A 26,603-nucleotide genomic window follows, 5' to 3' on the forward strand; every position below is an offset into this window, starting at 1 on the left:
TAGACTGTAATCACCTGATTTAGATTTGTATACTCTCGTTGGTTTGAGCATGCGTATGCGAAATATTTTTGTACTTGTTTTTCAATCGGTTGATCTTTGTTGTTGATTATAATCACTGTGCGTTCACCGTTTTTTCCGTTTTTGATCTCTTATTATATTCGAAATGGTTCCTTAAACAATTCATTTCTTGACTGGAAAAAATCCCCAAGTGCCCTTGATCTTTCATTATTATAAGAATATTCAATCATCCACCAAAACGTCCGAACAAACAATGGTAGGAAGAGCTGATCTTCAAGAATTTGAAGATCATCTTCCTGACAAAGACGTAGCTCGCGGATTCTATGCTAAATATGAACCAAAAGAAGTTCTTGGAAGGTTCGTATATATAATGATTGATCATTTTTATTTTCTATTGAATGAAATCTTTTAGAGGTGTATCAAGCGTAGTTAGATTGTGTGTTGAAAAAGAAACCGGACGAGAATATGCTGCCAAAATCATTGATATTAGTGATGATGAAAGTGGGGGTGGTCATCAGAATAGTTTTACATTATATCAAGCATCACAACGTGAAATTGACATACTTCGATTGGTCGATGGACATCATTATATCAGTAAGGGTTTCCTTGTCATTTTAATTACAATTTCCAATTAATAAATTCCTGTTAAATAGTTAAACTTTATGATGTATTCGAATCGTCCACTTATATATTTCTAGTATTTGAGCTGTAAGTTTGATCGTTGAATTTTTTTTTGTTTATTTCAAATATAATATAATTTCTTTGTAAATTTCAGTTGTAAAAATGGCGAATTATTCGACTATTTAACAAATGTTGTAACCTTATCGGAAAAACGAACAAAGTAAGCTAAACATTTGAAATCGTTAAATTAAATTGAATTCATTATCATTAATAGAGTTATAATGAAGCAGCTTTTCGAAGCTGTCGATTATCTTCACCAGAAAAGAGTCGTACATCGAGATTTGAAGCCAGAAAATATACTATTGGATGACAATTACAATATTAAAGTAACAGATTTTGGATTCGCCAGAATGATTGCTCCATATGAACGATTATTCGGTAAGATCTAGAACTCTTAGTGAATGGCTGATTGAATGATTTTTTTTTGTTTTTATTAGATCTATGCGGAACTCCCGGTTATTTAGCGCCTGAACTTCTTCGTGCATCAATGTATGAGAATGCTCCAGGCTACGGACAAGAAGTTGATTTATGGGCTTGTGGTGTCATCATGTATACTTTATTAGTCGGGTTTCCTCCATTCTGGCATCGTAAACAGATGATAATGTTGAGAAATATTATGGAAGGTAAATATGAATTCTGTAGTCCTGAATGGGATGATGTAACCGAAGAGGCCAAAGATCTGGTAAGAAATACTTGATTTCAATTTTCATTTCCAACTAATTTTCAATCATTTGTACCTTTAGATCCGTAAACTTTTAGTGATAAATCCTATGGAAAGGTTGAACGCAAATCAAGCATTAAAACATCCGTTTTTCCTTTCAATCGTATGTAATTTCAGAAATTTTTTTCAATATAGTTAACTCTGATTTTTTAGAAAACTCAAGCTGCAAAATTTAATGCTCGAAAAACATTTAAATTGGCTATTGTCTGTGTACGAGTTTTGATCAGAATAAAACGTTATAAATATACAACTGAATTGATTTCATTGGAAACTATACGTACTGCTCCATACAAGATAAAAATCTTGCGAAAGGTTAGATGCATAATAAATATTTTAGTAATTATTAAAATAATTTGTTTTAGATGGTCGATGGATGTGCATTTCGTATCTATCATCATTGGGTTAAACATGGTGATGTTCAAAATCGAGCAGCATTGTTCGAGAATCGGCCTAAAATGGATTTACTTCGAAACTCCAGTCAAGATGAAAAATTATTGCATAATCTTCAATGTTATTGATTTTTTACGAATTTAATTCGTTCAATTCGATAATTGTTTACTAAATTCTTTTTTTTTTTTTTTTGTTTATTTGATTGTTGAATAGGACATTTAATTGTTTTGAAATAATCTGCACTCTACCTTGTTCTTTAATTTTATTGCTTGTATTGCCTTATTTTGTAAATAAATATAAAATTTGAAAATTCTTATAAAGATATCACAGTTTCATCATCGTTCATTGAAAAGAAATAATGTCAAAAAATCAAAGTTCAAGCGGAAAAAGTAGTTTAATAGGTGTACTACATGGAAAATCTAGAACCGTATTGACACCTTGGTGTCGATACTATTACCGTATAATGTTGATCATCTTCACTTTTATATTAGAGATTATGATTATTGTCATTTTTATCAATTCATTAATCGGTTTAATCAATACGAATGTATTTGGGGAAGGTATTTTTAATTGACATCACTTGAATCGTATAATTTTTTTTTACAAAAGATTTTTTGATTCATATTCACATAGAAGTATTCGATATCGTAGAAATCATATTCTGTCTTATTGATTTAACTTATATGTGTTATGGATTATATCTATTGTTTAAACAAGATCATCATCATCAATATATTGAATGTTATGGATTATCGATTATGGCATTGATTTTTATACGAATAATAATCTGGCTAGTGCTTAAACAACCTATTCTTGTTGATATTGGCATACAAATTATTTATGCCGGTTTCACAATAATCTATGGATATTATATTCGACAATAAATTATTTAAAACTAAACAAAAAAAAAAAAAAAAAAAAAAAAAAAAAAAATAGAATTCATTTTGTAATGATATCGGTATAATAATAAAATATTCGAAATGATGTTTAGTTATTTTTTTTTGATATATGAAAAAAATCTAATCATCAATCAAGCAAACTTGAAAAACACAAACACAGCGAGTAAAAGAATTTGGTCCAAATTTTTTTTTTTAAACAAGACAGCATTGTTTTTACATTTATGTGTGTGTGTTTCTATGGTTTAATTATTTTCTGTACATTGTGGTTTTTTTTCTATGGTTCCGGATTTTGCTCATTCATTTTTAATATCGTTATTCAACAATTCAAAATAATAAAAAAAATGTTCATTCACCAAAATACCAAGACAAATTGAGTCATCATCCATCACCCGTAAGAATGAATTTTTATTTCAAACGATCCAAGAACGAACGAACGAACGAAAAATCTGAAAGTAAATATTATGAATGGCCATGATGATAAAATGACGACCGATTTACATTAGATTAGACCTCTGATGTATAACAACAGATTTGTTTCCGGAAATATACAAAAGAATTTTTTTTTTTTTGATAATAAACAAAAGCAAATTCAAAAGTAGAAAATGAGAGATAGGAATATGGAAAAAAATAACTTTTGAGTGATATACACTCAAAATACTGAATCGAGTAGTTTGACCTAATTACACATAGGAAAATAATAATAATAATAATTATAATTAATTATGGTAATGGCTAAATATATATTCGGTTTGAGTGTTTGATGATCGTTTCATTAAGATGATCCAAAATTGATCATCATCATCATCATTATTATCATCTATATGGAAATGATGAAAAATGTCATCAAATCAAAAGCTGTTCCATAACCAGTTTCAACAAAGTTTCCTCCGGGTATATAATATCTGTGTACAAGAAAATATCTGGTTTTATCATTCTTTCATCTATAAATGGATAGTTATATTGTTAAACAATGGTTGTTGTTGTTGTTGCTGTTTTTTTTTGCAATGGCATATGATTTCTATAGTCATTCCTGAATGACCTGAATAACATTTTGAATCTCATCATCATCAGCCACACCACCACCTGCCTAGAGAAAAAAGAGGAAAACACAAACACAAAAAACCTGTAACAATGAGATATCTAACCTATGTTCGTTAGTTTCATTTTCATTATTATTATTATTATTATTATTATTACTAGGGAGGGTAGTTCATTCATTCATTTTTTTGATGTACAGAATTCATAATTGATTGAAAATGAAACGAACACAAAATGCTTGAAAGTTGGTATATGAGGAATATTTTATATATACACACACTCACACACACACAAACAATGGAAACATTATTTTATATGAAAAGAATGTCTGATGACCCAGAAGCAAATAAAACGTTTCAGTTCCTTGGATGGAACGTATTTTTTCCGTTGGGTTCCTCTTTTATATTTTCACTACTACACACCCTATTGGTTTTTTTTTCATTGTAGGGTTTTCCGTTTGTTTGTAATCATTCGGCTCATTATCACGTATTATGTCCATATAAATAAAACGAGACAATAAAGAAAGACAGGAATTTGAAGGTAATTTATTTTGTTTAGTGTTTTATTTTCAGAGTTTGAAAAATTTATATATTCTGAAATTTAGTTCCGGATGAAAGTGAGATAGCAAAAAAAAAAATTGTTCAATAAATGAAATGTTTTCGATCTCTTTCTCTGGTTCTATCTGTTTTAAGATGTAACAATAAAAAAAACTTATACAAATGTACGTGTGCAATATTAGATTCCGGTTGTTGTTGTTGTTGTTTACATAGACCCAGAATATTCATGTTGTCTTTTTACCCACTGGATGTGGTTAAACGCAACAACAACAACAACAACAACAACAACAACAATGACGACAGAATAACAATGAAAAAGAATGATTGCCATGATTGATCGTCATAGAATTAAATGAAGAACAAAAAAAAGACTAAAAAGTTTGTCACTATTTCTATAGGTTAGATTCTAAAAGAAAAACTTTTATATTAAATGAATGAATAAATAAATAGATGAAATCTGCTGTAACCGAAAGAAAAAATAGAGAAATTTGCCAAAAAAAAAAAAAAAAAAAATACAGGAGAGATACTAGATTGGAATGGCCAGATGAATCATTCATGCATGGTGATCATAAGAATGATGATGGTTATCATTATTATAATGATCATAACAAGAATTCCAAATGTTTGTTGTTGCCATCCTGTGACCAATGAAAATCTTCGAGATGGTTGGTTAGTTGGTTGTTGTGTATCTATTTATTTGTTTGTATATCGACAACAATGGTCATATATTTTGCATTTTTTGTTGTTGTTGTTATTGGACAATAGTTGTAATTAATCCAAAATAATCTCGAAGATATATACGTGCGTTTTTTTCAATTTGGCCTACTTTGAATCTGGTCAATTCTATTCTTTCAATGAACAGTGTTTAGACAGATTGCAATAATCGGTAGACGTCCGAGATTGTCTGACCGTTTAGGTTGTTGTAGGTAACGACCAACTTTATGATCCAATAGCCAATCCTTTTCAGAAAAAAAAACAAAATCAACAAATACAATAAAACAATGAAAACAATTGAATTCACCCTAGTAACCGGAACGGGTAGCAGTAGTAAATGTAAAGAAACAACAACAAAACAAAAAAATGGACATTGGTCACAGATTCCAGGAACAAGAAATATTAAGAAATTCATATACAGAATATATAGCTATCCGAAATGAAAATGAAATGAATATCTATATTCTATAGATATTTAGTATTCAACGAGGAATCATTTGATAAAACTAGTCAAGTAAACGTTATGAATTCATTTCGGATTGTGGTGTCGTCGAGTTCTTTTGATGATTGTCTTGTTTGGTCATCATCATTGTCGTTATTAGTGTGGAAATTGTCATCATAATCATCATCATCATTTTACTATTCGTTGGTCTTAGATTCAAATTAAATTCTCATTTTTCTTTCTCTCACAATCGGCTCCTGTGTTTGTGTGTGTGACTATGTTTTTTTTTCTACTTTGATTAGTTAATTTTTATTTTCATTGAGAAAATTCATCATATACCGACCAAAAAAAAAAATACTGACCAACGACAATTCGAATGTGATTCTAAAAATATCTTTTTTTTTGATTCTGTTAATGTAAAGTTATTAGGACACATATAGCTGCGGCCTTGGAATTTCAATTCCAGCCAATCATCATTTATAATCATACTTTTTAACGTTTCCATTCGTGTACGAATAATCTTTCTTTGAAAAAAACATGACAACAGTACAATCATCAACACAAGCAGCAGCTGCTGCCGCTTCCAATCAACAATCAGCAGCCAATGATCAATCGGATACAATTCAGTATCATCCACCGACCAATTTTGCTGGACCAATCGGACCGGGTGGTCCAGCATATGTTAAATCCGAAGTCGATTTTCAACGATTGGTATGTTTAGTCCATTTAGACCTAGAAAAAATAGGCCTAAAACAATTAAAACATGAAAATGAATCTGATCATAACATCACGTCATCAATTCTTGATGATAATGACGATTTTTGTTCGTTAAGCAAGCCAAATGAATTTTTAATGATTATTGCTCTTGGTGATGATGATGAGATCTTGCAAAGTTTTAATTACTTTGTTCGAAACAATCATAGAAAATAATTTCGTTTACATATTCTGCAATGTTTTAATTGTTATAATACAACTAACTTTCTCCATTTTGATTATATTAAATATTTGATTGGTTTTCTTTCTTTTTTTTTTACTTCCCGCCGCATAGATTAATGGTGATGCAGATCGTCTTGTATCGCGTGCATCAAATCTGTTACATAATAAAGCATTCACAGATGTCACTTTTATTGTTGGTCCTCCTAATCATTCGAAAAAATATGTTGGACATCGTGTACTATTGGCAATGACTAGTCCGGTATTTGAGGCAATGTTTTATGGAGATATGGCCGATAAATCTAAAGTTATCCGTATACCGGATATTGCACCTATTGGATTTGAAAATCTATTACGTTATGCATACACTGATTCGTTGAATTTAAATTCAGTTGATGATGCAATGTTAACGGCATATGCAGCAAAGAAATATCTTCTTCCACATCTTCTTCGGTATGATCATAATAATAATAATAATTCCAATTTTTATCTGATTGATCGTTTCATTTTATCGTCCTTCAGAGAATGTTTGACCTATATAGAGAAAAACATAACACCCTCAAGTGCTTGTGCTGTTTATGAATTCGCCATTGCTCTTAATTCACAACAATTAATTTTTCAAGCAATAAATACGATTGATAGGCAAACATATCATGTTATAACGCATAAATCATTCAAGTAAATGATCAAATTGATTTGATGAATACAATTGTATTGAATATAAAATCATTTTTATTCCAATGTAGTAACATTCAATTGTCGACTTTGGAATTTATTGTGAATCGTCGCTATTTGAATCTTTATTCGGAATTTTCACTGCTCAATTCTGTCGTACAATGGGCACAACATGAATGTAAAAGATCCGCTAAACAGGTGAATGATTGGAATATTGTTCGTAACATTCTTAATGAAAGGTAGGATTTATTGATGTATTAAAAATAAGATGAGATTATAATTCTATCAAATCACAATTTATACATCGATTATTAGCATCGTGCTTAAAAGCATTCGATTTTTAACAATGACTGCAGAAGAATTTTCTCGTGTCGTTTCGCAAACTACGATGTCGACACCATCGATTGATGAAAATGGTTCCAGTGATGGCAAAAATGGCATCGATTGTGGCAATAATTTGAATACACCTTCTTTCTTGACCAAAAACGAACAGATTGCAATATTTATGAATCTAGCTATACCTGGTATTGTACCGATACCAAAATGTTTGAGTCAAGAAACCACTCCACGTTGTGCTCCTCGTAAGTCATAGTGAATATATTGTTTAAAAAAAACATGTCTGGTTTTTTTACGGATAAATTTTTTTTAGCCGAATATTTCACAGTACGACGCTACAAACCGGTAACATATGCTACAACGACCACATTGGCACATGTAACAAGTTCAAATGCGGCTGGTGCTGCTGGCAATAAACCAGTGAAATCTGTTTGCTCAAAATTTTTGGTTAACAATAGTGATCTATTTATCGTTGGAGCATCAATACCGATTCGTTTGGATCCAAGGTAATATTGAATGTGATTTATGATGCTATATATTTTAATCATCTTTATTATATCACTTTCAATAGTTACTATTCTGTTCGTACACCAAAATTAGATTGTCAGCTTAAATTTACATCAAAACTCAATTTACCGGATGGACAGATGGTAACTGCAAGAGGAACCGATGAACATCAAATTATTCTGGTATTCTTAATTTTTTTTCTTTGTTCATTTTATCTATACAATTTGTTCTTCCATTCTGTATTTAGGATACAATCGATGAATCGTTATCATTTGTCATTTCAAAAGATAAAGATTGTCATGTAAAACTGAAAAAACCATTACATGTGAAGAAAGGAAATATTAACGAATTGTTGTTAACATTTCAATCAACAGCATTGACTGATGATATTGTTGTAATCAAAGGTCATCGAAACAAAACACCACAAATGGAAATCATTGATGGTGAAGCAATTAGTTGGACATTTTTGAAGACAAGCACCGTGGAATTTAATGAACTATACTATTATTATTGATGCTTGAAAATTGATCATACTCAAGATGATAATTAATTGGATTATAAAACTTTTACGATTTTTCAGCTATCGGATTTGGCTACAATTATTCATTCACGAACTTGGTTCATCATATTTTTTAAACTTGAATTCTCGAGATTTTTTCTTTTTTTTTCCCATAAACACTCAACACATTTGTTTAATTAATTTTATTACTGATTACTATATATTTACCGAATGAGAATATATAACTAACAGACGATATATATATAAAATTGTGATCCATTTCTAATTATTTATTTCGGGATCTAAATGAAAACGACACGATCAAAATGAAAACGAAATCAATTTTTTTTTTCGTTTATGTTTCCTTTGTGGATTATCATGAAGACAAATCTCTGCATTGATTAATCTGAATCAATCAGTCATTTTTGTTGCAAACAATCATTCATACATCTCAAATATACACACATTCAAATGCATGGATATCGATTTTTAAAAATTATATAAAAAGTTGATTAGCATTAGAACTATTATTTGATCAATTTGACCAATATACAATGATTTTATTATTCGCATTAGATTAATCACAATCAAACAATGGAAAAATTTGAATGGTTTCATTTTTTTTTAGTTATTCATCCATGATTATAATCAATGATGATTATTAATTAAATAAAATGATTTTCCATATTGATATAATGATAATTAATTTCAATTGATTGATTCAATTTTTTTTGATTTGTCATTTGGGGCAAGAATTTTTTTTTTATATAATTGAAAAAAAAATCTATTTGATAGTGTTGAATGAATGAATGAGGCACTAAGTGTTTTTTATTTTGCATCTATAAAAAAACTATTGCTGTTTTTTAATTTGTTTTAAATTATTATTTGTCAATTGTTGAGTATCGGTTATTTCGTTTCGTTCAATAATCAATGATTTATCGGAAGTAGTGGATAACAGTAGGAAATCTTCCTGTATAATACGCCATAGTATCACAATGCTTATAAACATAAATGATAACATTAGCAATGAAATCGCTATGAATCCCCAAATGGTGACAATATAGTGAGATTTTAAATAATAATTTCTATAAATATCGGCCCAAATCTTTGCAAGTGGATAGAAACGAAATAGGACAATGGAAACTGTGTAGAAGAAAAAGAAAACAAATAAAAAATTAATTCATTGATTCATTACTAACCTATGGCACATAAACTGTTGAGTCGATTGAAAATGTTTGGATAATGTGACCAGAATTCAGATATTTTTCCAATCGAACGTATATGAATAAATATGTTGCTCAATTCAATAATGAGACCAAACAAACAGAATGGTAAAAATCGTTGAAATGGATTTATTTTAGTGTCAGAATAATGTGGAATGATAACGATAATCAATGTTATCATGGTTATCACATGATGTAAAATTATCTCTATCCGATCAGGATATTTGCCCAATTTTGATAATGATAACATTGTATCATAAATAAAATAACCGATTGAAAAACAAATGGATAATCGATGCAATTTTAAATGCTGTTGGTTATTCGTTAATCGGATATCATCATTCGGTGAAATGAAATGGTCATATGTTCTGTTGTTGGATAATCAAATAATTGATTTGTAATGAATTTAGTATTCAATAAAAATGATAATAATTGAAAAAAACTTACAAATAGAATGTGAATAAACCGGATATCGTTGAATGAATCAATGAGACTAGTATATTTCGCCATTTCCATCTTTCATAAAGATCATTAGGTTTTTTTCGGGAAAAATCACGAAAATTTATTTTTTTCTTTTGTTTAGTTCCAAGAAACCACCAATCAAATTGGCCGAAAAAATTATTTAATAGATTAAATAATGTAAACGAAAGACCAATTGTAATGAGAATTTGTGATGATTCTTGTCCAATCAATGTATTTGCCATTATTATCGATTTGAATGATTGATCATCCAATTCACCATGCACATTATTATGCTTATGATTTTAATATTTAATCACCAACAAAAACGAATGGATGATGCACATAATCCAGATCAAAATTAGTTTCATTCAAAAATGTTCACATCATTCTATTAGCAGCAACAACCAAAAAAAAAATCGAATTGAATGATGAGAAAGAAGATTTCGATTTTGACAGACGTGATGGGAATAAATCGTTTTTACATAGAGTAAATGATTTTTTTTTATTTTTGTTTATATCATCCATTCATTTTTTTAATGAGTTAAATATTGTCTACTTGGTATTATACAACACAAACTAATACAATACCAAAAAAAAAAAAAAAAAACACAAATTCTAAACCAATGACAATTATTGAATGCAAAATCATCATGTAATGACAATCATAATCATTATCATCATCGTAATTATAACTATTGAAAGTAGAACAACACACATACACACACACAAAATAAATACGATAAAAATGATGATAAGAATGATATAAACAAAATTAAATTAAATCATCAAATATATTACACAAAGAAAACGATGAACGATGATGTTATTCGATGGAGAAACAGATAATTGAAATGTATGTACTGTTATCAAAAGTTGAAATAGAATTACATATTATAAATTGAATAATTTTTTTTTCACCAATGGTCAGCAATGTACAAACAAACAAACAAACAAAAAAAAATTCTTTGATCAGGTATAATGGAAATTCCTTTAATGTTCATTATCATTAAAACTAGATCATCACTAACATGATGAATATTTGCCGGATTCTCATTCATTTATTCGGAACCATTCTCTATTCCGTTTACATTCATATTCTACTCTTCTTCACATAGTAATGATGAAAACCTAACTTGCATGTTTCTTTCTCGCTTTCTGTGTGTGTGTAGTCGTTTATAATTTGGTTCAGTTCAGTTCTTGTTTGGGTATATCATGACGCCCGCCTTACGATTCATGGCTTAGTTTAGTTTGTCATGTGTATCTTTGTGTGTGTCTGTGTTTGTGAATATGTGCACCGACGCCATATAAATGAACGAATTACAGAATGACTATTTCACAACCAGAAAACCTGTAAAACAAATTACATATACGCACACACAATCTCTATGATTGATTTGTAGATCTTACAGAGCTTAAAGAAGAAAAAAATTTTTTTTTTGTTTGTAAAAGACAAATAACATGGAACTTTCTAAATCGATAACATATAAACAGGAATAGTAGATAGAATAAAAATGTCAAATGTTATTAAAAGTTAACATTTTGGGTGTGGACATGAAAAAAAAATAAAATAAAATTTCAAACTAATCATTGGATCATTATCATCATCAAACATAGAATTCCGGATTATGGTTTATGAAAAAAAATGTCACTTAAATCGAATAGTTTATTGAATTTGTTTGTTTGTTGTTTTTTCCTCAAACAAGAATTTGAATTTTTATGATTTCAGAAAAAAAATAATAACACCATTATCAGGTTTAATGTAATTTAGCTTTGAATTTAATGGACGAAAAAAAAGAAAAATTTACATAACAATGAACTTTGAATGAACAAATGGAAAAAAAAACAAAATAATTTTCAAATAGAAAAATTCAATTTCTATCATATCATATCAGAATAGAAGAATTATTCTCATATAATACACCCAATTTAAATGTGTAATGAATAAGAAATGCTTCAAATATAGATCTATATTGTTACCGAAACGAATTGGTCATCATTTAATTTGCATGTTGTAGTAAACATTCACACACACACACACATAATCATCAACTCTCCCATTGTCAAACAATATACATAAATGTATTATATACACACCATATATATGATTATCAGATATAACAATTTGGAATTCACTGTGTAAAGTAGTATCTCGATTAACGAATGAACAATTATTTTCAAGACAATCGTCATTAGTTATCTAAGGCTATAAGATTAATCGAAGTATCACTGTAATAATTTAGTCATTATTATGAATGATGATAATGAATGCATTAGTGTATTATAATATTAACTTAGTATCCTAGGTCCTGAATATTGAATTGATAATAGATAACCATTGTTGTAGTCGTGTGTTGACTTTCAAACTTTACACAATCTCATTTATTTATTAACATTCATATAGCATATATTATACACAATGAAAATGTGTACAAGAAAATTATAACGAAATTAAACCCTGAAAAGATTAATTGTAATAAATACACGACGATAATAATAATAATAATAACAATAACAATAACAAGGAAGAGGACATGTTGTAACATTGAATAGGTTCTAACCATTTTTTTTATAGATTGATAGATAGTATAAATATGAAATATCCATGACCAAAAAAAGAAAAATGAATGTTAAAATGCATTTTTTTCCAAAAACAAAAAACTGACATACACAGGTAAAATCTTGATCCAACATGAAATCCATTATCATTATGAATGATGATTTTATCTAAAATATAATAAAAAATTTTTTTTGTTTAATTCGTAGTCAATCCAATGTAGTGTTGTAATGCATTCGAATGGGATTTTTTTTTTGCTGGTTCTTGTCAACATTATAATGTTGAAGAAATTTTTTTTTTACAAGAATTTGTAGTGCACGAAAGGTGACTGATGTATAAGTGGATGAATAAATCTATCAGAAAAAATACGAATATCTAAATGATTATTATACATTATTGAAACGATAAAAATTGCTAATCATTGAAGATCAAGAATGTGCTAAAATCACATAGGTCTCTCTGGTTAGTTTTTTTTTTGTTCACGTTTTTGGTTGGAAGGTATGTGGTGGTGGTGGTGAGTGTTGATGGAACAACAACAACAACAATAACGGTAACAACCATTGAAATAATGATTATTTTCGATCAATAGATTCGGGCGCGGACCTGAATGGGTGGGTACCCAAAAATAGTTTTTCTTTGATTCGAAATCGATCCGAAAAATGTTTTTTTTTCATTTATTCATTCATTTAATAATGATAATCACTAGTTAGTTTTTCATTGGTGACTTATCAAGATTCTTGATTCGTCGTCATTGATCGTCGGTGAGTCATTTATTTGGTTAGTGGGTTGAATCACGCGAATCCTATACTCAACATAAAAATATCGACCAAAAAAAAAAATTTTTTTTTTCATTTCATGTTTCCAAAAATCACCTTTGTCATCTTGAAGAAATATCTGGAAATTTTTTATGTAATAATTTTGTCAAGAATGATATTTTCAAAGTTCAGAACTCTGGATCCATATTTGATTCTGAACCAGAAAAAGAAATGAAATTTATTCCAAATATCGACAATACTAACCATAACATGGACATATATGATTGATCAGAAATCATAGATATTCAATACAATATTATTTTTGTTTATTATAGAAAATTACCTCCCAAACAAATGTCAATATAATATTTTTGATAGTTGAACAGAATATAATTATTATTCTGAATTTTGGGTTTCTTTTTCCACATTTTTTTTCTTCAATTATTCTCATTATTGATCATCATTTCCTTCTTGGTTTTTTTTTCTCTTATACGAATGAATGAATAGCTTGCTCGTATAGAACAATTATCAAATTGTATTCATTCAGTTTATGCATATCTGTCATATATTATTCTCGACTTGGAGACGGTTGTTTTTTTTGCTATGGTAGCAAAAAAAAAAAAAAATAAAAAAAAATTCTGCTTGATGAGCAGCCATCACGCAAACAAAAACGATAAAAATCGATGAATCTTTTTTTTGTCATTATTATTGTTGTTTTCATATATATTTTTTAAGTTCAGGTTAGCATGACGAATGATTTTTTTTTCGATAAGTTCAATTTAAATTTTTTATAATTATTTGAAAGAAAAAACAAAACCAAAAATTTACCATTATTTGTAAACAGGAATATGTTGTTTATGAATGGCGATTTTGAGAAATTTATATACAAAATGATGATTGTAATTTAACTAATTAGATTAATATCCGAACAGTCATGAATGTAAATAAAATCAATCATTTTCTGTCAGAAATTAATTCTCAGTTACAATTTATATATTGGAACGATTGGCTTTTTTGAAATTGATCATTTCTGACGCAACAAATGGATCAGATAAATATGACAGATTATTACAATGGTTGGGAAGATGATAATACAACTTATGAAATGAATATGTGGCTAATTGATAATTATTCAACAATACACGATAATTCAACATGGCATACACCATCAACACAAGCAACAACATCAGATTCTGCAGTTGTGACAATACTGTTGATCATTGCATTATTGTCTCTTATCATTGCCATTTGTTGTGTATTGTCCATCTATATTGATCTTAAACCTAAGGCGACGAATCTGGAACATCCAACAGCAACACCGAAATCAGAAACTTCATTTTCACAACGAAAACGTCGTTGTCCTGCACCAGAAGAAATGGTGGATGGATATGATATGGAAGCTCCAAGTGATCCAAGTCAGGTGTTTAAATCTCGAAAGAAAAGTTATGAAAAATTTCAACATGAATTTGAAATGGATCGAACAAAATTATTAGAAAAAATGGGCGATGGAACAATTTTGATGAAACAATAAGAAAACTATTGGGGGTGGTGGTGGTTCTACCATGCAAAATAAACAAAAACCGAAAAAAATATATGAGAATAAAATTCTATTTTTCAAAAATGAGCGCCATTTTCTGTATAATTAAAAACCTATATAAATACAGGCAACGCCATCTATTTGATGGAAAATCCAATTGAAATTATGTTTTATTTCAAATAAAATTCGATAGATGACAATAGTATCTTCGAAATTAAGATCTTTGAATCGAATACAATAAACAATAAACAATAAAAAAATACACACAGACAAGTTTAATGAAAACACATAGCCAATCTTAAGCGAGTCAATGTGGTAAAATCACATTCACTCTTTTAATTTTGTTTATGTGTATGTATTATATATGATATAATGTATTGCTCATTCAACATTGAAATATATATAAAAATGATGATCATAACATTATCTATGTTGTAATAAATAGATTAAAAACCAAAAAGAATATAAGAAGATTAGAAAAGACAAGTTATCAAAAAGAAGATTGATGGAATCAACCCGTGAACATCATCATCATCATTATAATAAGAGAAAACTAATATAATGATGATGCATATTGTGTTCAAATAATGTACGAAAAAAAAAAATCCTCACGACGTTATTTTTATTATTTCAAAAATTTCATCATTTGAAACAAATGACGAATTTCATCATCATCATCACCATTTATATTGTTATAATTTGTAAATCATTCGAATCACAATCTATCTATCAATCAAAATTGTCTTCATGAATCGTGAACTTTAAGTTTACATTATAAGTTTATTGATGAGAAAAAAAAAACAATATGATTAAATAACCTCATCATGGTTCCTCTTCATCATCTGATCAGATAATAATAATTTGTATGCTATATTCGGGAACAATGCCGTATGTTGACATTGTGGCATTAACCAGAACCGATTATCATTGTCATCATCAAAAACTTTTTTTTTCAATTGATGAAAATTTTTTCCTCTACATGAATTGCCATCGTTGAATTTTTATTCTCACTGTGTTGTTATCTAAACTTCTTTTGTTTTTTGTTATTTCTGTTTTGTTTTGGCTGGCTGTTTATAGACATTTTTTTTTTATTTCTCATTCAGATAAGATAAGGATAGAAAAAAAATAATCAAAACTGGAGTTTTCATCGAGTGATCATTTTTCGGACGATTGTAATCATCAATCATTATTATCGTCATCAAAATTTGACCATCATGATTCAAATCGAAATTCAATTAAATCATCATTGGATGACGAAACGAATTGCCAAAAATTGACTGGATCTCATTATTCAGAAGATGCAACTACATTCAAAATTACAGCTGATGATTTGAATGATAGAATTGTTCATTCTCAACAAACAGGGTTTATTTGTTCTTTATCATCATCGATATCGGATACTACGAAATTATCGTCAACAAAAACTGCAGACGATGTTTACAGTGAAAACGATGTAATCAAATCATCAACTACGACGATACCAACATCATCATCATTCGAAGCCTTGAGCAAAAATGATGCATTATTATCATCGTTGTCGTTGAAGAATCCTTATAGAAATTCATCTAGTCCAATCTGCCATTCTCATCATCAAGAAAAAATTATTGAAAATAATCAACAACAACAATCCTCATCGACGACGAAAACCGGTAAATATAAATCAAATTAGTTTCTCGGGAATAACACAAAGGCATAGCATATATAAATATCCATATATATGCTATGTTTATTCAGATTCATATCTGATTTTTTACAATTACAATTGTATAAATGTTGAAAAATAATTTTTTTTATTTCATTACTAGCCACAATACAGCCTTGTCTTGTGATCATTTATGACAATTTTTTATCAATTTTTTTTCCTATGCCAACTCGTTCTAATGATTTTTTTTCTTTTGCTCATTAATTCAATTTGAAATAAGAGAAAACAAAGAAGAAGATTCATACAATGTGATCGCTAATTATTTAAAATGAGTGCAATCGTCGAATAAAAAAAGAACGAAAGAGATGTTTTGATTCGTTCTAATGATTTTTTCTTCTGATCATCAATTCGATTTCATTCATTACATTTACACAATTATCAATCATAACATCACTTTTTTTATTCAATTGTAATCATTTTAAATAAATAGCGGTCACATTGTATGAATCTTTTCCTTTGTTTTCTCCTATTTGATTGAATGATTGATTGATCGATCGTTTATTAATATTTATGCCTTTTATATATAGATAATATAATATAATTAGTTTCTTCCAATTGATTGATTTTTTGTTTTTCTTTTGATGTTTGATGATTTTCAATTTTTAGATTCAAAAAATCATACGGTGACTAATGACGAAGTGGAATTGATTTCATTATCAAATTTGTCATATTCTCAGACGGCACCAAAATACACACTACGTATTGACACAATTACAGAATTTCAAGGTAAGTGTTTCAATATATTTTTTCATTTATGGTTGTTTTTTTTGGGGTGTCGATTTTGATGATCATGTCGAGTCGACTCGATTCGAATGTTGCGGTTAGTTTGACTTCTTTGTATATACAGAATAGATGAAGGAAACAAGAGAAAGCTAATAATGATAATGATGATCTTGTGATGATAATTATGACGACATTTCGTGTGATTACCTTCGATAGATTTAAAATTATCATACTCATGATCACCGGTTTTTTCTTCGTATTTATACCTATGATGCCGAAAGTACCTGGAGTATTAGTCTTTTTCTCCTGCTTTGAATCAAACATATCTATTGAAAGTGTGTGCTTAAAGCAATTTAATGCCAATTATCTTTTAAGCATTTTCGTTCTCTTTAATTTCGATTTTTCATATATATGATCATTTTGATGTTGCAAGTAATGTGTTTCGTATATGTTTTATCTCGTAGATTTGAACCTGGATTTAATATTAGCTTGATTGATATTGCGCGCCAATTGTGTGTTATTTGATTTTTTTTGTTGTTTTCTTTTTAGCCTGTTTATTTATTTGATTCGAGTCTTTAATGCGAATGTATGTCTCTGTAATTGTATTTGTTGTTTTTGTTGTATGACTCTTTTTTTCACAATCTCATAGATATATTTAGTTAGTATTGATTGATGTTTTTTTTCTTTTTCATGTGATATGAAATTCATTTCCAGGTTATAGGAACAATGACTGGGCTGTTATTGAGACACCATTGATCGACCTGGAGCAACCGTTAGATGAAAATCTTTTATTACAGCCGGCATTTTTACGTGAAACATTTAAATTATTTTTACAATCTGGTGAGCGTCTTACACAAATGACCAAGGTTTATAATGATGTTGAAGCGCTCACCAAGCTTTTGGAAGAGGTTTGTCGAGAATTCGAATTTAGTTTTTATTTTTCAATTTAAAATTATTGTTTTTTATTGTAGAAAGAACGTGATGTCGAGTTGGCAGCTCGAATTGGCCAATCGTTATTAGATCAGAATCAAAATCAATCGGAAAGAATTGATGAGCTTGAACAAGAGCTATCCCATGCCAAGGACAAGGTTCGTTAAATATTTGTTTTTAATAAATTTTATTAATCATGTTTTTCCAAATAGATTACTCAATTGAGACACGATGTGTCATCCAAAAGTGAATTATTACGTTTTTACATTACCAAAGATGAAGAGGAAATCGATGATGAGAATGATTCTGAAAATGATTTAAATTATACATCTATTTCAAGTCATCATTCTATTTCACAAAAAGATGCATCACAAATTTTGGATGATCTTGAACGTCGGGTTAATTCACTGGAAGAGGAGAATAGCCGTCTCAAAGTTGAAAAAGAAACGAAAGTATGCGATTTGGAAGAGGAAGAACGAAAAGAATTACAATTGATAAATGAATGTGCTCATCGATTGAGTAAGTACACTTTGAAAATATTAAAATTATAATTCAATTTAATCTCGATTCAAAGGTCAAACCAATAAACAAATAGCATCATTACAGGAAGATGTTGCGAAAAGGAATGATGAAAATAATCACCTCACAAAGGAGATTCATTCGCTCAAAAAACAGGTACAACAATTAGAAAAGCAAATACGTCTGTTGACATTGGAAAAAGAAGAGCTAGTCGGTGCATTAAATCTAGCCCATGAATGCCAAACAGAATTGACAATTGAATTGATCGATGTAAAAGAAAAGCATCAAAATTTACTCACAGCTTTTCACGAAAAAAGAGAAGAATGTCGACAATTACGTGAACAACAATTGTTATCAGACCCGATGATATTCTCCTATGTAGACTCGTTAGCCTATGAGCTGGAAAATGCCTTTCAATTTGATGAAAATACCTCAAAAGATGGACTCAATCATCCTCATCATCAACAATTATGTTCCGGAAATTGTTTTACACCTGACTCATTATTATCTAGTGATTCATTTTATTCCAGTTCTCCGTGTTCATCTATGATTGCGATGACGAGTTCAATAACTGCTGCCAACACAAACACTACTCAACAGCAATCATCATCAAATGTTACCGATTGTTTGATGTCAACAACTTCAAAGCAATCATCAGCTACAGCATCATCCTTCATTCCAACATCATCATCATCATCATCATCGCAACCAGAGCCGTCAAAAGCGGGGATGTTACCGAAAATGACAAATCACCATTTACATCATCATCATTATCATCGTAATCTTTTTCTAAGTGATAAACTTCGTTATATAAAGCCATTAGAGGGTTCACAAATTTTAAACCATTGGCGTCGATTGGCCAATCCAAATCTAAATGATCTCTTCGGTAATCAAGATCGTTATGTATCTCGAATAAAAGCAAATCTTCAAGCGAAAGCAGAAATTAATCGAAAATGTATTACAGCCGCACCGGAAACTTCATCGACAAATTTATCTCCTACACAAATGACAATGCGAATAGCCACTACGACAACAACGACAGATGCTTGTCATCAGATTGAAGACAATAATAATGTGGACATTATAATTACTTCATCCTATTCAAACAATTTTGTAACAACTAATTCAGTGTTTACATTCACAACAACATCGATATCGCATATAAAAGATTCGATAACTGAAGTAACGACTACGTTTAGTGATGTACAGCCATCCACTGGAAAGAATGAATTTTCATTTGATAAACACTTTCTTACATCAAATGAAAAATGTCCTTTATCTTGTCAACCCTCCTCATCAGTAGAGATGAATAATAGTACCCCTAGCACTTGTTATGAGAATAAAATCACACAAAATTCATTAGATCAACTGCATAAAAAAGTATCTTTAGTAGAACAAGTGAAAAATATTATGAAAGTTGATCAACTATCCTCTGTGGAACCCGGATCGAAATTGTTTTCCACTTCAATAACGTCACAAAAATTCAAGGTAAATTTAATGAACTCGTTTGTTTGTTTGTTTTGTTTTACGTTTATTTTATATCGAATAGGAAAAAAGACCAATGAAGAAAACAACGACGAATAACAAGTATTCCAGTACGATAATTGATCAATCAAATGTTGATACAAAAGTTGATCGGATAAGTGGCTTAAATGAATTGGCCAAATTGTTTGCATTAGAACCTCAATCATGTGCAAACAACAATAAAAAACAATCGGTCGGCATTGGTGGCGGACGAATAATTACGAAACTTCAAATGGCCAATAATTCGAATGCAAAGCAAAAGTTATCAGCATCAATGACGACAAATGTTTCGAGAATGTCACCGGGTGAGCATCATCAACAACAACAAACTACAAATCGAACCAATCTATCTGTGTTAAGAAATCTCCGTAAAGGAGGATTGATATAAAATTTTAATCTCAAGCCTCATTTCATTTCATCAACATCCCCTACCAATTGACTGTAGTGCCTGCTAGTCTTCATTCATTCATTTATTTTGTAATAAGAATTTGTTTTGTTTTTTGTGATAGATTTACAAACATAAACTCATGAATGATTCATCTTTTTTTACATTTCACATATCCATCATAAACTCTTTTTATCAAGTATTTATTCATGATGATAATTCTAACTTGTAATGCCAAGACAAAACATATAAAAAAAACATGTGTTTGAATTATTGTTATCGAAAATTTGTTAAATTTTTTGTAAATAACTATCATTATTTTCATTTGCCATTCTTTCGATTGTTCAGTATTTTTGTTCAAAGTTGACCAGATGATTTTTGTTTCGTAAATTTTTAAAATCAATCAATTTTATTTATTATTGCAAATCATGTAATCATAGTCATCATTATAATGACGATTATGGCCAATGATACGGCTAACACACAAACATACAAACGAAAAAAACATACAGACTAGAAAATAACAATTTATAGATATTTTTTTTTGTTTAGTTATTGTTTTTCTTGAAAAAAAGTGTTCCATTCAGGAGAGAAACAAATTTGTTTAAATAAGATTACAAATGGCCATATAGGAAAAATAAAGTTGTTTCAACTTGTATGAAAGAAAAACTTGACGCCTGAAATATTGTTTTTTTTTTGACTTCAAGTATTGGAAAAAAACAAGGCACTTGATAATCAAAACTGAAATTCGAATGTCTGAAATGAATGTCAACATTTTTTGTTTGATTGTTCGTTTCACAGATAGGTTTGATGATGAGTTTTTGATTGTGATATATTAGATGAATTCAGATTCAATTTGGAATTATCATCAATATCAGGATTATTATTATTATTCGAAGTCGAGATCGAAGTAGACGCTGATCGTTGGTGTTGCTTTTTCAGATTTTTCGGCGATAAAGATGAAGTTGTATCCAAGATTGATTCACGGCCATCATTTATGCTTAAATTCGATGATGATCCAGTGGATGAATTAGATGAATGAGTACGTGGTGGTTTACGTGGCGGTGGTGGTGTTGTTTCCGGTTCAGATGGAATTTTCATTTCCTCATCATCATCATCATCATCATCATCTTTTTCAATCATTTTCTCCAACGAAGGATATATTGGTGATTGCCTTCCTTCGTCATTCAATGTGGAATCCTTTTTGAAATTAATAAGAACTTTTTGCTGTAGGCTTAGATCGCTTAGATCTTTTGAAGATCTGCTACTCTGATCATCAGATTCAGAATCAATGTGATTGAATTCTGGGTATTTATCGATCAATTGGATATTATCATTAGATGATAGTTGTTGCTGTTGAGGTTTCGAATTTTGATGTGCCATTTCAGCTTTTGATTGTTTTGGTGTCAATGAAGGACGTGGAGGAACACTTGGTGGAGCGACCATTGGCCTTTCACAAACAGATTTAGGACGAATTTTTGTAGTCGTAATTCCCTGGGCTTGTGGTCGAAACGTTGTCATGGATTCGGGAGATTTTCGTAGATAGATTCCTGGTGATAAGCTAGATGTAACAGGACCACCAGTAGTAAGGTAGATTGCCGCTGGTGGCGATTCTACACGGTTTGATCCCTTCATAATTAGTTCTGAATGTCGTGAAAATTTATTTTCAATTATAGTAATATTTTCTCCGTGTTCAGATAGAGTTGGCTTATTAATGGCTGGTGGTTTTTGAAATTTAAATGATGCGATTTTTGGACGAATTTTTGATGATGATGTCAAACTACCAGTTGGACTTAGATCAATATTGGTTGATTGAAGTGATGATTGTGACGAAGTCATTGATGGCGGAGGCTTTGGTGCTGGTTTTTTCTTTTTATCCATCTGTTGCTGATTGATTTTATTATTGCTACTATGATGATGACGGTTCAACAATGGTGATAATTTAGCAGTATTCAATGAGGAATCTTGATCATCAGAATTATCGCTAAATGATGATGAATTATCCACCATACTTGTTTGAATTGGAGAAGCAGGTGAATTTGTTGTAAATTCGGAAAATTCTAAATAGAACGTAAAAAATTTCATCAGTAAAAATAAAAATTCTTCAACAGTGAAAAAGACTAACCATCGGGAAAGAAATAATCACAATAGGTTATCAATGCTTCAACTAATGTTGGCAAATGATTCGACATGCTTAAGCTGTGAGAAAAAAAGTAAAATTAATTTTACGAATCACAATGATAAATGGTTTACATACTCGTATGAATCTCCTTCTGACCAAAGTAAACTTGGACCCAAAGCAATGGCTAAATTTTGACTTGACATTTTATTAAGCTCAGAATATTTTGTCAATTCATTTAGAAATTTCATCAGGTAACAAAGATTGTTTCGATTTGCTTCGGGTAATTGTTTACAAATTGTCCATATCGATTTCAACCGTTCATTTGGATTCGATTCTCTGTGCAAACAGAAAAATTAATGAAAAATTTTATAAAAATAAAATGGCGTAAAAACTTACTTGACTGCTTCAACCCAATCCGGATAAAGACGGAATGTCAATAAAGGTTCGGGTAATTCACGAAGATAGGATTTCATTGTACTAACAACAGCTGGTGCATCATTTTTCATTTCAGTCAATGCTTCTAAACGACCAGCATTGAAAGCATTACGCATACGTTTTACTTTAGAAACACTACCCGATATTCGAAATAGCCCTTCTTCTTTAACGAAAGGCCAAAGATATTCAACACATTTTTCTATCACAACGGAAATTTTCCGTCCAGATGAACGAAGATGTTCTTCTAATGGACATCCAAACACTGGTCTTTGTGATGTATTCTCTATTCAGAACAAAGCGTATAATATAAATAATTAATAATAATTCAATTTAAAGTTGAAATTTTTTTTTAAACAAAACTTACTCAACACTCCTTCCAAGACTGGAATGTAATGATGAATCTGTTGTAACATTTGTTCATGATAGATTTCTAATAATTTTATATATCGGAAGAAAATTTCCGATATTGTCAACTCTTTGCCAAGAAAATCAAAGATTTCAATTTCATATGCATCCTGACATTGTTCCAATTTATGTTCACTATATTCTACATCTTTTTTCAATGTTTCGATTTTATTCTGCATATCCAAACTTTGTTGAGCATTTCTTGTGAATGAATCATGTTTAGCACGTGCTGTTTTCAACTCTTCATATGCTTTTGTTAATTGTTTTCTTGTACGATGTATGGATGGTAAATCTTCATCAAGATATTTTTCAATTTGATTTAGACAATCCTGTTCAATGTTGGATTCATGTTCGGCAAGGATTTGAGTGAATTCATTCTGCAATTGTGAACAAGTCAGCAATGTTTTACTTAATACAGAATCATTTTTCGACAACGATAATATTTCAGATGCTTCATTGAAAAATTTATTTAGACTAGTACTAGGAAATTTTTTCGTTTTCTTTTCCGGTGCAACCGGATCTGCACCAGACGTACGTCGAGGACTTATTAAAGAATTTGATAATTTCTTTTCGGCTGTAGTTAATATCGATTTGATATTTTCCATATGTTTTTCATCTTTGATCACTTCAGTTGATAAGATTTGTCGATCATTCCTATTCAATGATAAGAATCATAAAAAAAACAATTAGTCAATTTTTGGTAATGCAATCTAATAGAAAATATATACTGACTTTGATTTCAATAGTACGGAATTTCCGTGAACAAAGTCTTTGAACTTGTTGAATTGATTCATATTTTTTCTGTTATTGATATTTATTGACGATGAACAGATAGAGGGAATTTTTTTTTTGTAATAAACACACGTGTTTTTTTTCTCGTCGTAATCAGATCATCATCACAATGATCATTTTAATTGGATCAAAAATCCAAAAGTCATTCACATAGTTCAGGCAATCATTTTGGAAAACCAGTAAATTGATAGAAAAAAAAGAGAGGCATACAACACAGGATGAACGAGAAAAATTTAAATAGAAAATCCCTTGAAGCAGAAATTAAAAGGAAATTATTTATTAGAAAAATTTTGTCAGCAAATTTTCGATTTTCGATATGATGAGGCATGGAGTTTTCTTGTTTGCTTGCATATTCATATGATGAATGTTAAGCCCAATAGCAAAAAAAATAGCAATAATAATAAGTTTATTATTTATTATTATTATGATTGACTGTTTGGATGTTGGTTAATATTTTTTCTTAGTTTAATCATCACAATTTTGAATTTAACCACCGATGATGATGATGATTGAACAAATTATTGATTTGATTAAATGATTGCGCCCAGTCGATCGATACTTGTTGGTTATCAACAAAATGACATCTATGATGGCTAAAACCATATAACCGCAGAGAATAATGTCAACAACAATGATAATAACAATCGAATAGTACAAATCAAAATGTTGATGATAATAAATTATACTATCCTATATAATTTGTATTACATACACATTCGCGATTTTGATTCGTTATGTTTGGTAAATGTGTGTATTGCCCATGTAAAATATAATAATAAAATAATTTTTTTCGATACATAACTAAATAAAATATATCACGGATGGGGTTGATGTTGGGTTGATGCTAAATATATTGAGTCATAACGTACAACAAAACAGAAAAACAACAATTATCAACACAAAGTTTATTATTATTATTATGGTGATGATGATGATGATGATGAATGATCAACGATGAGCGAATGATTTAGGACAGAAGGCCACTATGTGCTGTTTTTTCGAGTTGATAATAATGTGAAAGACGAATAAAATGAATGAATGAATGAATGAAAGAACGAATGCACGGGTGATTGAAAGTAGAAATGGAAAATTTATTTTGAAACGGCTTCCTTTTTTTCAATGTAGATAAAACATTTATATCTTTTTTCGTAATAATAATAATAATAATAATAATCAACGGTAACAATAAAACAAACTTTTAGATGTCGATTTTTTTCTAAACGCAGTCAAAACAATGATATCGAATATCAACAACGACAAAATTTTGTTCATAATGATGATGATTACTCATCGTTTATATTCTTTTTCATTCAACATTTTTTTCGGGTTAAAAAATGAATATTAATCACTTATTAATTCAATGATTGAATCGAGTGAAAAAAAAATTTCATAATCATTCGACAATGACGTTCGAAAATGATGTTTGGAATTTATCGTCCAATAGAAAACATAAACAACGACAAATTGTAGATTTTTGCGTTTTTCAAATCAATTAGTTTGTAAAAAAAACGAAAGTGAATCAATAACGCTGTTGGATAACAACATCAACAAAAAGAAAAGAGAAAAAAATCAATCTATCAAAGTTAGGTCAACTACTTTCGTCATCGAAAAAATTATTTCTGATTGATATTTTGGAACATGTTCCATTACAATATCGAAATCATATCATACACATAATGATTGGAGGATTATATCATAATGATGATGATCATTAATCCAACATATATTACTTTGGACTTTTAGAATTAGCTGTGGTCGTAGTGGTGGTCTTGAGTAATGATGATTTAGAGTTCTTTCTCTTTTCTATTTCTCTATTGGTTTCTTTTTCTTTAGATCTCACATAGATATATGTGATGATAAAAACAGAAATGAAATCGAAAAAATTTTTAAAGTAGTGATGATGATGATGAGAAACGAATGTTATTAATCATTTATGGACATCTTCATGAGAATGGCGACAATAACAATACAATTACAATGGTGTGTGAGACATTACAGATAATAATAATAAACAGTTTTATATCGTCGATAGAAAAAATAACAAATACACACCCCAATATCCAACAAATGCAATTAAATGGAAAACAGCAAAATCATTCGACACATTTTCATACAATGTTAATGG

At 29.5% G+C, this 26,603-nt stretch overlaps 7 protein-coding genes across 13 annotated transcripts; 5 read left to right on the forward strand and 2 right to left on the reverse strand.

The window, feature by feature from the left end:
* The first annotated feature begins 92 nt into the window (after positions 1-92).
* PhKgamma (phosphorylase kinase gamma) lies at positions 93-2,130 on the forward strand. The gene is made up of 9 exons (XM_047056505.2): positions 93-375; positions 431-612; positions 672-726; positions 794-859; positions 914-1,077; positions 1,137-1,381; positions 1,443-1,523; positions 1,574-1,732; positions 1,783-2,130. Exons 1-9 carry the CDS (start codon positions 272-274, stop codon positions 1,936-1,938), a joined length of 1,212 nt encoding a protein of 403 aa, XP_046912461.1. The 5' UTR covers positions 93-271; the 3' UTR covers positions 1,939-2,130.
* A 25-nt stretch (positions 2,131-2,155) lies between these two features.
* On the forward strand, positions 2,156-2,694 carry LOC124498013 (uncharacterized). The gene is made up of 2 exons (XM_047061750.2): positions 2,156-2,370; positions 2,444-2,694. The coding sequence occupies exons 1-2, from the start codon at positions 2,169-2,171 to the stop codon at positions 2,692-2,694; spliced, it is 453 nt and encodes a 150-aa protein (XP_046917706.2). The 5' UTR covers positions 2,156-2,168.
* A 2,855-nt stretch (positions 2,695-5,549) lies between these two features.
* LOC124493392 (uncharacterized) lies at positions 5,550-9,106 on the forward strand. Its single transcript, XM_047056475.2, has 8 exons — positions 5,550-6,171; positions 6,509-6,846; positions 6,916-7,071; positions 7,140-7,307; positions 7,384-7,649; positions 7,718-7,910; positions 7,976-8,093; positions 8,159-9,106. The coding sequence occupies exons 1-8, from the start codon at positions 5,998-6,000 to the stop codon at positions 8,423-8,425; spliced, it is 1,680 nt and encodes a 559-aa protein (XP_046912431.1). The 5' UTR covers positions 5,550-5,997; the 3' UTR covers positions 8,426-9,106.
* Positions 9,107-9,142: 36 nt separating this feature from the next.
* On the reverse strand, positions 9,143-11,220 carry LOC124493447 (TLC domain-containing protein 2). 2 transcript variants are annotated; one of them, XM_075728888.1, is made up of 4 exons: positions 10,894-11,220; positions 10,081-10,483; positions 9,610-10,001; positions 9,143-9,553 (listed from the first exon to the last, which is right to left on the reverse strand). In XM_075728888.1, the coding sequence occupies exons 2-4, from the start codon at positions 10,335-10,337 to the stop codon at positions 9,261-9,263; spliced, it is 942 nt and encodes a 313-aa protein (XP_075585003.1). In that variant the 5' UTR covers positions 10,338-10,483; positions 10,894-11,220; the 3' UTR covers positions 9,143-9,260. The 2 variants fall into 2 exon arrangements, with proteins under 2 accessions (XP_075585003.1, XP_046912483.1); XM_047056527.2 differs by lacking the exon at positions 10,894-11,220 and having other exon boundaries at positions 10,081-10,673.
* A 3,199-nt stretch (positions 11,221-14,419) lies between these two features.
* LOC124493715 (uncharacterized) lies at positions 14,420-15,025 on the forward strand. Its single transcript, XM_047056824.2, has one exon. The coding sequence runs from the start codon at positions 14,447-14,449 to the stop codon at positions 14,933-14,935; it is 489 nt and encodes a 162-aa protein (XP_046912780.1). The 5' UTR covers positions 14,420-14,446; the 3' UTR covers positions 14,936-15,025.
* A 177-nt stretch (positions 15,026-15,202) lies between these two features.
* Positions 15,203-21,393, forward strand: LOC124500656 (uncharacterized). Of its 5 annotated transcripts, none has more exons than XM_075735827.1 (8): positions 15,203-15,292; positions 15,387-16,590; positions 17,250-17,369; positions 18,081-18,274; positions 18,338-18,454; positions 18,509-18,815; positions 18,871-20,303; positions 20,365-21,393. In XM_075735827.1, the coding sequence occupies exons 4-8, from the start codon at positions 18,224-18,226 to the stop codon at positions 20,725-20,727; spliced, it is 2,271 nt and encodes a 756-aa protein (XP_075591942.1). In that variant the 5' UTR covers positions 15,203-15,292; positions 15,387-16,590; positions 17,250-17,369; positions 18,081-18,223; the 3' UTR covers positions 20,728-21,393. The 5 variants fall into 5 exon arrangements, with proteins under 5 accessions (XP_075591942.1, XP_046920712.1, XP_075591943.1 ...); XM_075735826.1 differs by lacking the exon at positions 15,203-15,292 and having other exon boundaries at positions 16,078-16,590; positions 18,871-20,130; positions 20,179-20,303; XM_047064756.2 differs by having other exon boundaries at positions 15,230-16,590.
* LOC124500646 (rho GTPase-activating protein 44) lies at positions 21,100-26,577 on the reverse strand. 2 transcript variants are annotated; one of them, XM_075735825.1, is made up of 7 exons: positions 26,209-26,544; positions 24,419-26,006; positions 23,646-24,340; positions 23,243-23,564; positions 22,982-23,182; positions 22,850-22,923; positions 21,100-22,784 (listed from the first exon to the last, which is right to left on the reverse strand). In XM_075735825.1, the coding sequence occupies exons 2-7, from the start codon at positions 24,478-24,480 to the stop codon at positions 21,520-21,522; spliced, it is 2,619 nt and encodes an 872-aa protein (XP_075591940.1). In that variant the 5' UTR covers positions 24,481-26,006; positions 26,209-26,544; the 3' UTR covers positions 21,100-21,519. The 2 variants fall into 2 exon arrangements, with proteins under 2 accessions (XP_075591940.1, XP_075591939.1); XM_075735824.1 differs by having other exon boundaries at positions 24,419-26,577.
* Positions 26,578-26,603: the final 26 nt, after the last annotated feature.

The sequence above is a fragment of the Dermatophagoides farinae genome, chromosome 2 (assembly GCF_024713945.1).
Source record: "Dermatophagoides farinae isolate YC_2012a chromosome 2, ASM2471394v1, whole genome shotgun sequence".
Classification (NCBI taxonomy): Eukaryota; Metazoa; Arthropoda; class Arachnida; order Sarcoptiformes; family Pyroglyphidae; genus Dermatophagoides; species Dermatophagoides farinae.